The 12,211-nt window shown below is 36.5% G+C and overlaps 1 protein-coding gene across 5 annotated transcripts in view; it reads left to right on the top strand.

The window, feature by feature from the left end:
- ACBD6 (acyl-CoA binding domain containing 6) overlaps positions 1-12,211 on the top strand; it is a 227,741-nt gene that overhangs the window by 75,283 nt on the left and 140,247 nt on the right. For all 5 annotated transcript variants that reach the window (XM_065533231.2, XM_065533306.1, XM_065533204.1 and 2 more), the window contains exon 4: positions 158-240. In XM_065533231.2, coding sequence (XP_065389303.1) covers positions 158-240 — 83 coding nt within the window. The remainder of the gene's footprint in view (positions 1-157; positions 241-12,211) is intronic.

The following is a 12,211-nucleotide window of genomic DNA, read 5'->3' as shown; positions in this document are numbered from 1 at the left end:
TTTCTGTTACCACCTTAAAATTTTTACTAGGGTTTGAAGAGATGGTTGAGGGTAAAATCCTTAGTCTTTCTTAGCAAAATAACATTTTGTAACTGATTTAAATACATACTGTTTTAACCCATTTGTGTTTTTTTCACTTTTTTCCCCCTTCCCACAGATACCAGAGAAGAAAGGAAAAGAAGCAAATACTGGTTTTGGTGGGCCAGTTATTAGTTCTCTATATCATGAAGAAACCATCAGGTAATTTCTCTTCTGATCTTTGATAATAGAAATATATAAGCCTCTGTGTGTGTGTGTGTGTGTGTGTGTGTGTGTGTGTGTGTGTGTGTATGTATATGTATGTGTATATATGTACTACATGTTTTTAATCCTGAACTCTTCAATTTGTGAAGCATTCCTTCTTAACATGAAACTGATTTGGTGGTATTTGCAAGCAGAACAATAAATGACAGGAAATAAGTTTTTAGGTATATAATCTTTAAAATCAATTAAATGTCTGAACCAGTGCCAGAGAAGTGTCTGAATAAGTGATAATAATTACTTTTCATCAGTGTCTAATAACAGCTGTCTCATTCAGTGGCTTTTCCCCACACAAGTAGTTGGTGGGACAAGATGTTGTATCTCAGTCTAAAGCTAAGGATTTTTGTGTTAATTTTCCTTAAAATACTACTATTTCTTTTAAAGATTTTAATTTTTTAATTTGTTTAATTAAAATTTAGTTTGCTCTAAATTAGAAGTCATTTTGGAGTATAAAATGATACAGCCACTGTGGAAAACGGAAATTTCCTTGGAAAGTTAAAATAGAATTACCATATTATCCACCAATTCTGCTTCTGGGTATGTATCCAAAAGAAAGCAGAATATCAAAGACATATTTGCACACCCATGTTCATAGCAGCATTCTATACAGTAGCCAATAGATGGAAGCATCTGTTGACGGATGGATAAACGAATTGTGGTATATACAATGGAATATTATTCAGCCTTAAAAAGGAAATTTTGACACCTGTTGCAACATGTATGAACCTTGAGGACATTATGCTAAGTGAAATAAACAAGTCACAAGGACACAAACACTTTGCGATTATACTTACATGAAGTATTTGAAGTAGTCAAACTCACAGAAACAGAAAGTATTCAAAAATGAGAGAGGCAGTAAAATGGTGGTTGCCAGGAGCTAGGGGATAGGGGAAATGGGAAGTTGTTTAATGGGGACGGAGTTTCAGTTTTACAAGATGAAAAAGTTATGGAGATTGCACAACAGTGTGAATATACTTAACACTACTGAACTGTATACCTAGAAATACTTTTAACTTAGTTTTTGAAAGTGAGGATCATATTTTACCCATCTTTGCATTCTCACTATCTGAGGAAGTCCCCCAAACTTAGTAGATCTTCAGTGAAAGTGCTCAGAACTTGGGAGGCAGCCACAGCTGCTTCTGTTGAAGAACTGATAGTTTAGTGACTTGCTTCTGCAGAGTTAGCCTAAGAGCCCTATTGTAAAACTGAGAGCTGCTAGTTTGGTTCTTCTGCGATATGCCCATCCTCACCTCTTTCCCTTAAACAACAAAAAATGTATAGGCTATTTTTCTTTCCTAGTTAGATAAATAAATTGAGATAGTTTCTTGACTTTCCTTCTTTTAAAAAAAGTCACTGCTTAAGTTTCTAACAATATCAATCAATTCTCTGTAAATTATGATCTTTATTTTGTATGCTATTTTCCTTAAGGGCTCCCAGACTCTAGTATTTTTCAAAATGACATACTGAATACAGTGTCTTTTCGAATGTCTGATGACATGACTGATCACAGCAGCCCTACAGAACATGAAGCAAATCAAATGTACTCCAGTTGTAGTGAGAGTAGAAATCCTGAGATAGAATTAAACTGTGTTGAAAGGGTTAATCTTCCTTCCTTTATCCTCCACCCAATTGCTAGTGAAGCGATTCTTAGATTTAAATCAGTATTTAGAATTTTGACCATGATAAACAATGACAAAGAATATTATAGTTTGTTTTTGTAGAGATTTTAATTCAACACACATTTATTATGAACCTGTAATGACACAAAACATTGTGAATATTTGTGCTTCTCAGCTTCTTCACTTTTGAATAATATGTTCATACTACTTTTGGCATTTTCATGAAAGTATGTTTAATAAATATTAATTGAATGAAATATGAACCTTTGTGGGCAAAACTGGTTAGACTTGGCCTTTTTTAAAAGAATTCTTCATTAAGTATCAGTCTTATGATATCATCTAAATCTTCATATTCTGAACATATTAACATGTTAAGAAAGAGTAAGAAACATGAATGTGAACAAGCCATTGAAAGCCATTTATTACAAACACAGTAATTTTGTTACTACAGCAGATCAAAAATTACAGCAACTAATCATATTCTTGTATTGGGAGAGTTCTTTTTATAGTGTAGTAGAATTCCATTATAACAAATTAGGCCATAATGAAAATTCTTTTTTTTTTTTTTGGAGATAGTGTCTTGCTCTGTTACTAGGCTGGAGTGCAATGGTACGATCTCAGCTTACTGCAACGTCAGCCTCCTGAGTAGCTGGGACTACAGGCGCGCACCATCACGCCTGTAGTTCCAGCTCATTTTTGTATTTTTAGTAGAGGTGGAGTTTCACCATGTTAGCGAGGATGGTCTCGATCCCTTGACCTCGTGATCCATCCGCCTTGGCCTCCCAAAGTGCTGGGATTACAGGCATGAGGTGCTGTGCCTGGCATGAAAATTCTTATATACTGAAATGTTGAATTATTCCAGTGAAGAGCCAGATGTAGTCTCTATAGTTTCTTACATGTCAGAATGCAATTGCAACAATGAAAATGGGTTATTTGTTGAAGTTATGTAATCAAATTATGCTTGTATTTTGGTGAAATATATCTGGTGTGTTTTATTTTTCTAAGAGAAAGTTGTGCTTTAATTGATGTTAATTGCAATTTCTTGGTAGAATTATGTTTAACTGAGGTGAAAGTGACAGTAGGTTTTAGAGTTTTAGAAGCATCAAATGGTAGACTTGGATGAAAGCAAAAATTCTTTTCTATGAAACTGTTGTTTTTAAAAAAGGACATAAAATAATGTGTTTTAAAGGTTTGTTTTGATACTTTAATATATAAACTCCAGATTTTTTTTTTTTTTTTTTTACATTTGTAAAGATCAGGCAAATCAGTATCTAATAAATCCATTTGGTTAAGTTTGGGTTCCATTGTTTTGGCAGCTTTTCTGATGAATGTGTATTGTATAATAGATGATGAGTTATGAGTTTTAGTTTTAAGGTAAATGTTCTTGAGCCAAGGGCCACGGGGGCCAATTCTGAGCTTGCTTCCTGCTTTCCACTCTGTCATAGAAAGTATCAATATAATGTCAGAGATTCAGATCTCTGTGTTAATATCGCAGAGCTCTGACATCAGTTTCTCATTCTGAAGCTAGTTAATTGTTCTGTAATATAATTGAGGGGGTGTAGGGGTATTCTAATTAAGTACAAAAAGTTATGGAGCCAAACTGCTGACATTCAAATGCTAGTTCCACCACTTACTAGCTGTGTGATCTTGGGCAAGTTACTTACCTGTAAAATGGGGATAATTATGGTACTTGTCTCACTTGATACTTAGCAGATTATGTCAATACACAGACATCCTGGAACAGTATCTGGTGCAAAAAAAGTTACTGTGTAACTGTTAGCTTTTATAAATAGTGTTGTTACTCAGCAGAGGGGGTCCCTAGAGGAGCAAGGAGCTGATGTTAGGAGCTAAAATAACATGGCATTCTGGTTATATAATTAAATACAAGTTTTTGCTTTTGCAAAAGAAAATGGAAAACAAGGAAGGGAGAGCCGATATTTTTAGAACTATAGAAACAAGAAAGTAACACATCTTATAACAGGGAGTAACCTCTAGTTTTGAGATCAGCTGTGTTTTTCATTTATACTGCAGATGGGCAGAAAAAGCACTGGTTAATAAGCATAGGGGTTTGTAGAGTAAAATGATTCTTCACTACATATACAAGAAATTGCTTCTGGTTACTTATATGCTTCAAAGGTTTGATCTAGAAGTTTGCACATAAATTGAGAAATTAGGGCAAGAATTAAAAATATAGTAAATGAAGATTGAAGAGTACCCACACCACCCTGCAATAAGATTTGGTCCTCCCTGTTATATTTTGTAGTTTGATGTCATGTAATCTATTAGAATTTTATTAATTCCACTTACACAGACAGCCATCTGGACCTTCTCTAAGCAAGACCAGACCTAGTATACAACTGAAATGATTGATGGGCTCTGGAATTGATTAGTTGTTCTGTGAGACAAATGAAGTGTTTTGGCAGAAAATACCAGAGGTCGCTGCTTGTGGTCAGACACAAAAGCCTGTAGAATTTCAAAGAGATGCTTTCATCATTAACTTATAGTTTCCATTTTTAAACAATAATGGATTTTGAAAATATTTCCCAAATATCTTTTCATTGGCTGCTGTCTAGTCCTGATTATAAATGGAAGACTGTAAGTATAAAAATTAGAATGAAAGTGATTGTTTTATGCTTTAATTTTGTATTCTTGGTGAAATATGAACTAGGTTGGAAGTAGCATAAAAGCCTGTCACACATAAATTATACTCTAAAATTTTCCTGAAAGAGATATGATTGGAGAAAAAGCTGTAACATGTATAGTTTTATTGTAAATTACTTCTAAAATCAGATGTTATAAAATTCTATTTATTCAAAGCTTCACATTGTTAGATTGCAGCCTGTTTTTAACAAATCTACTTAAAGATTCTTAAGCTTCAAGAGTGTGTGTTATACATATTTGTGTTTTTAAAAATTGAATATTTAAATTTTTATGCATTTAACAGGCCAAGTCATTCTGGAACACCACTACCCTAATGATACCACTGCCTTTAAGCACCAAAAAGCTTCCCTCCATTTGTTTGGCTGGTGGTAGTGTAATACTTCCCTATTTCACTATGTTGCCTGTGATCAACATTGTGTTAACACCTTGGTGATAGGTGATAAATTGGATGACATATGTCTTGTTACATTCTGGTTATTCTTTGAGGACTACACAAGTGTGTATAGGCAAGTGGGCAACTCCCCCTGGAGAATCTGACTGCTCAGAATGAACTTGAGTTATGGATTTATTCAGCCTGTAAAACCTCAGCTGGCATAAATAATTGAGAAAGCAAAGGTTTGTCTTTGGTGCATACCTTAGGGACTTATGGCTCCCTTCCTCCTCTCTACCTCCCTTTCTTATGAAAATGATTCCAGTTGCACTCCTAGATAATAACACACCAAGCAATTAAAAGCCATGGGTGGCTGGAGAGAGGAGAAAAGGTTTAGTTAATGAGCTTTTCCTCTTCCAGTGCCCATGAGAGCCTCAGGAATGACAAGGCGATTAAAGCGAAGAGATAATTATAGATTATGTGAAAATGGGTCCCCTGGGACATGTGGGTCTTGACATAAACAGTAACTGTTGTAAGAGTCTCCTGGCTCTCATATTCACCCTTTTCTAGCGTGCTTCGTTTACCTCCTGTGTGCTCAGTATCATGATGCCAACCAAGCATGTACACAAATCTAGCCCTTTCTGAACCAAGGGTCATTCATCAACTAAAACCATCATCTTCTGTTCCTCTCTGTTTTCTTCTTTTTTCTTCTCCTCTTCTTTTTCCCATTTTGCTCTCTCTTTCCTGTCTACCCCATCTAGTTTTTCTTTCTCTTCTTCCCATATCCTTATCTGTATGTGATACCTATGAAATGCTTGTTTACAAAATTTGTTGTGTGTATGTATGTGTGCATATATAAAGATATATAGAGGTTATGGGTATACTGTATCCATTACAGTAATGAGAAGCAGAATATGTATTACAAATAATATGAACAGGGCCCCTTACCATCTCATCTAATGCCAGTTTTCCGCTCACCCCCTTGTTCACTGTGTTCCAAACACATTGGCTTATTTTTCCTTGAAGTTCTAATTAATATTTATTAGATTAATTGACACTTATGTAGGGTATGAGGATTGACCCCCAGCTTACAACATATGCTAAATTCTTAAGATAAATAATAATGACAGTTAACATATATTGACTGTTTCTTATATGCTAGTATAGTAACCGTACTATATTATATGTATTCTCTTAGTCTTTAGGATGACCCTATTAAATATCGATGCTGTTAATATTCTTGTTTTACAAATAAGGAAACTGAAATTCAGAGAAATTAGCTTACTTGCCCAGGTCACATAGTTAGTAACTCTGCTCTTAATTACTGTGCTATGCTGGCTCTGGAAATGTTTGAGGAATCATTATAATCTCTAATTAATGAAATTGAGTCTGATAGTTGTTACTATTTACTATGGTGAGTATCTTCAGTTAAATTTTTTAAAATAAAATTTCTTTTCCATTTAATGCTTTTAAAAATGTACTGGTAAAATTCGAGACTTTGGTCTTTCATTTATCAATGTACTGATGGTGATATTTCCTTGGGATCAATTATCTTATTGATTTTAGACTTACCTTAATGGTTGAGAATGTAACTCAGCTCTGTAGAGACTTTTAGGAAAGTGTATCTGTGCTTTTTCTGATATGGCAACTGATTTTCCAGAGATTGATTAGAACTCAACTACATTTTATATTATTGGCATTTAAAGTATCAGAAATTTTCAATCAACTTTGTTTAAGGTTAAGCAGCTTTTAAGGGGTGGAAATACATTTTTAGTAAATGGTGTCTTTATAAATTATGGTTAAGTAACTTCTCCAGTATAACTAATTATCTGTAAGAAATATCTGGGTCATTGATTTTTTCTTTGTCAATACTTTATTGAAAGATTGTGAGAAAAATACATAAAAATGTATGTAGTTTTATTTGAAGGGACCCTTATCAACATAAATAGTATAACAAATGGAAGTTTCAATTTGAAGGCTTTAAGAATTTTCTAGACCTAGAACTGAGTACCTTGCATATATTAATATAATTCAGTCTGAAAATAGTTATGTAGTAGAAGAAGATGTTGCCATTATCATATAACAGGAAGGGGGAAAACTAACTGGTTTGTTTCTATAACTGCCTGAAACCAGTTGCAGATATGGCACTGTGAGTGCAGGAATTGTGATTCAAAATATAATTTCTGCTTGACACACACGGGTTGTGACTCCATAGGTCCACTTGATATTTTTCCACTTGATTATCAATGAAAATGTACGCTGATATTTTTCAATAAATATATTGGAAACTTTTTTGGAAATTTGCAACAATTTGAAAACACTTGCAGATGAACTACATAGCCTAAAATATCCAAAAAAATTAAGAAAAAGATATGGCATGAATGCGTAAAATATATGTAGACACTAGTCCATTTTTTCATTTACTACCATAAAATGTATTCAAATCTGTTATAAAAAGTTAATCACAATGTAGGCACATAAACACTAGCAGACCATATCTGGTGCAATTCTCAATCCAGAAAAATGTAAAAAAAGCAAAGATGCAGTATTAAATCATAACTGCATGAAATTAACTGTAGTACATTCCATATTACTGCAGTAATTTTGTTGCTACCTCCTATGGCTATTGTGGTGAACTCAGGTGTTGCTAGTATCCACTTAAAATGCCAAGACGCTCATCATCTCCAGGTGAGCAGTTCGTCTCTCCAGTAAACTGGGCATAACAGTAAAAAGTGATCTCTTGTGGTTTTTGAGTATTTTATCATTGTGTGTAGCACTATACTGTACACCTTGAATAACACCATGAGACCCATATGAAGTACCACTAGTGATGCTGGAAGTACTCCCAAAAAGCGGAGAAAAGTCATGACATTATAAGAAAAAGTTGAATTGCTTGATATGTATTGTAGATTGAGGTCTGTAGCTATGGTTGTCTACTATTTCAAGATAAATTAATTCAGCATTAAGGACTTCTGTAAAAAAGAAAAGGGATAGGCCGGGTGTGGTGGCTCACAGGGTGGCCTTGGGAACACCTTGGAAGGCCAAGGTGGGTGGATCACCTGAGGTCAGGAGTTCAAGACCAGCATAGCCAACATGGTGAAACCCCGTCTCTACAAAAAATACAAAAATTAGCCATGAGTGGTGGTGTGCACCAGTAATCCTAGCTGCTCAGAAAGCAGAGGCAGGAGAATTGCTTGAACCCGGGAGGTAGAGGTTGCAGTGAGCTGAGATCATGCCACTGTACTGCAGCCTGGGTGAAAGAGCGAGATTCCATCGCAAAAAAAAGGGAAAGAAAAGAAAAGGGAATTCGTGAACCATCACTGCAGCTACACTGGCAAGTACAAGAACCTTGCACTTTTTGTGCAATATCTTTTGATTTCATATTGTAAGTTCAGCTTTTATGTAGGTGTAGCGTTGCTATAGGAAAGGCGTACTTATAGACTCTACTATGACTTGAGAAAAAGAAAAGTCATTCTGTGACAACTTAAAGCAAAAGGAAGGTGAAGGATCTATATCTGGAAAATATAATGCCAGCAAAGGATGATTTGATAAGTTTAGAAGGAGGTTTGACTTTAGAAAGGTCAAAATAATAGGAGAAACAGCTTCTTCTCACCGAGAGGCAACAATTAAGCAAATTTAAAGAAAAAAAAATTAAAAAGTGGGCAAAAGACATGAACAGACACTTTTCAAAAGAAGATGTACATGCAGTCAAAAAACATGAAAAAAAGCTCAACATCACTGATCGGTGGAGAAATGCAAATCAAAACCACAATGAGATGCCATCTTATGCCTCTCTCTTAGTAACAGTCAGAATGGCTGTTGTTAAAAAGTCAAAAAACAACCAATTCTGGTGAGATTGTGGAGAAAAAGGAACACTTTATACATTGTTGGTGGGAGTGCAAATTGGTTCAACCATTGTGGAGGACAGTGTGACAATTCCTCCAAGACCTGGAGGCAGAAATACCATTTGACTCAGCAATTCCTTTACTGGGTATATACCCAAAGGAATATAAATCATTCTGTTATAAAGTTACATGCATGCATATGTTCACTGCAGCACTATTCAGAATAGCAAAGACATGGGATCAACCTAAATACCCATCAATGATAGACTGAATAAAGAAAATGTAGAATACTATGCAGCTATAAAAAAGGATCAAGATCATGTCCTTTGCAGGGACATGGATGGAGTTGGAAGCCATTACCCTTAGTAACCTAACACAGGAAGAGAAAACCAAACACCACATGTTCTCATTTATAAGTGGGAGCTGAATGATGAGAACACGTGGACACATGGAGGGGAACAACACACACTAGGCCCCTTGGGAGATGGGGGGAGGGAGAGCATTAGGTAGAACAGCTAGCTGGTGGGTGCTGGGCTTAATACCTAGGTGATGGGACAATCTGTGCAGCAAACCACCATGGCACCTATTTACCTATGTAGCAAACCTGCACATCCTGTACATGTACCCCGAACTTGGAAAAAAAAATCATTGAGGGGAAAGGATATTTATTTGCATGAACAGGTTTTTAATGTAGACAGAAATGCCCTATTCTGGGGGAAGAAAAAATGCCACAAAGGACATTTATTAGGAAGAGAAGCAAGCACCAGGATTTAAGGCAGGAAGGGATAGGCTAACTCTGTTTTCTGCAAATTCAGGCAGGTTTATGATCAACATTACACTTATCTATAAAGCTGCTAACCCCTGTGCCTTGAAGGGAAAGGTAAACACCATCTTCTAGTCTTTTGGTTGTACAATAAGACGACCTGGACAATGAGAACCCTTTTTTCTGGATTGGTTCCATTGATTCTTTTTCCCTGAAGTCAGGAAGTACCTTTCTAGTAAGAGACCACCTTTTAAAGTTCTTTCAATATTGGACAATTCTCCAGCCAATCAGAAACTCATGAGTTCAACACTGAAGGCATCTACTGCAATCTACTGGCTCCCAAACACAACATCTCTAATTCAGCCTCTAGATCGGGGGTTATAAGGACCTTTAAGGCTCGTTACACATGGTAGTCTATGGAAAGGATTGTCAACACCACGAAAGAGAACCCTGATAGAACATCATGAAGGTCGGGAAGGATCCACTGGAAAAACTGTCATTATAGAAAGGGCAGTGAAAACCATCATGCCTGGAGAAATAAATTTCTGCTGGAGAAAACTGTCTACATGTTATATATGACTTCACAGGATTTACAGCAGAGCCAGTCAAGGAAATCATGAAAGATTGTGAGTATGGCAAAAATGTGTGGCAGGGCAAGGGCAGAGTTGGTTTTAAGATATAGATCTTGAAGAAATTCAGAAGATAATAGACACTACACTAGAGGAGTTAACAGAAGATGACTTGATGGAAATGAGTGCTTCCAAACTAGATAGATATGATGAGAAACAAGATGTAGAATAAACAGTGCCCGAAACAGATTGACATTAGACAATCTTGCAGAAGCATTCTGATTATGTAAGACTGCTTTTGACTTTCACTACATGGACCCTTATATGGGCACCCAAACTTAAGCAAATGGTGGAAGAAGGATTGGTACTGTATAAAAACTTTTAGAGAAACAAACTAGAAAGTCAGGCAGAAATGATGGTGTGTTTTCACAAAGCTACACTGAGTGTGCCTGCCTCACCTGCCACCTCTTCTGCCTCTGCCAGCTCTGAGACAGCAAGACCAACCCCTCTTCAGCCTGTGAAGACAACAAGGTGAAGACCTTTAGATGATCCACTTCCACTTAATGAATATATATTTTCCTTATGATTTTCTTAGTAACATTTTCTTTTCTCTAGCTTACTTTATTGTAAGAATATACTATATAACACAAATACAAAATTTAATCAACTGTTTACGTTATCGATAAGCTTCAGGTCAACAGTAGGCTACTAGTAGTTAGGTTTTTGGGGAGTCGAGTTACATGCAAATTTTTGACGATGCAGTGGGTTGGTGCCCTCTACCCTCCATGTTGTTTAAGGGTCAGCTTACACGAATTCCTTTGGTCATTCACTAGTCCATTGGGTACTGTGTATTTTGAACCTACCTTATTACCGCCTTGACTCCTGCATACCATTGTTTAAATACTATTAAGAAAAATATGCCATCATTTAATTATAAGATGCTGCAGATTATAAGATTCATAGGAGATGTTAACATGAAAAAATTTGCATTCAGAATCAATGAATATGACAAGGTAATAGTTTCCAAATATCTCTTTGTCATCCAGGATTTCAAGTACGATTTTTTTTTTTTTTTTTTTGAGACGGAGTCTCGCTCTGTCGCCCAGGCTGGAGTGCAGTGGCCGGATCTCAGCTCACTGCAAGCTCCGCCTCCTGGGTTTACGCCATTCTCCTGCCTCAGCCTCCCGAGTAGCTGGGACTGCAGGCGCCCGCCACCACACCCGGCTAATTTTTTGTATTTTTAGTAGAGATGGGGTTTCACCGTGTTAGGAAGGATGGTCTCCATCTCCTGAACTCGTGATCCACCCACCTCGGCCTCCCAAAGTGCTGGGATTACAGGCGTGAGCCACTGCGCCCAGCCTCATGAATGATTTTAAGATCAGCACAACACACAAAAAAACTCTTTGTTAAGTACTTTGTTATGAAGGCTAGACTTCTTGAACGTGGTTACCGCCCAAGCAATGTTTTGCCTCTTCCAGGGATTAAACCAAGGTTTTTCAGAAAGGAGGTACTATTTGGAAGATTTTACCTGAGTATTGTAGTATAGATTCTCATTCGATGTCTTTGGTAAGATTGAGAGTCAAAAACAGTATCCTACAATGTGAAATCAACATCTGTAATTTTAATTAAATATTAATTAGAAGTGGGGGTTTTCAGTGTGCTAAGTATGGCAGCCATGACTATTTAATCCTTGAGTTAGGAGTTGATTTTACCTATTTTGCTCCTCCCCAATAACTTTTTTTTTTTCCCCTCTTTTTTTTTTTCCTCTTTTAAGAGACAGGGTCTTGCTCTGTTGCCTAGGCGGGAGTGGAGTGGCGTGATTATAGCTCACTGTAACTCAAACTCCTGTGCTTAGTTGATCCTGTCACCTTACCTGCCCAAATAGTTAGGACTACAGGCATGCACCACCACACCCAGCTAATTTGAAATTTTTTTTTGTAGAGGTAGGGTCTTACTATGTTGCCCAGGCTGGTCTCAAACTCCTGGGTTCAAGTGATCCTCCCTTCTTAACCTCCCGAAGTGATGGGATTATAGGTGTGAGCCACCACATCCTACCCCATATAGTCTTAAACCAGCTTCACTAA

The sequence above is a fragment of the Macaca fascicularis genome, chromosome 1 (genome assembly GCF_037993035.2).
Source record: "Macaca fascicularis isolate 582-1 chromosome 1, T2T-MFA8v1.1".
In the NCBI taxonomy this organism is placed as follows: Eukaryota; Metazoa; Chordata; class Mammalia; order Primates; family Cercopithecidae; genus Macaca; species Macaca fascicularis.
The sequence above is the reverse complement of the archived record's forward strand: the minus strand, read 5'-3'. Positions and strand labels throughout refer to the sequence as shown.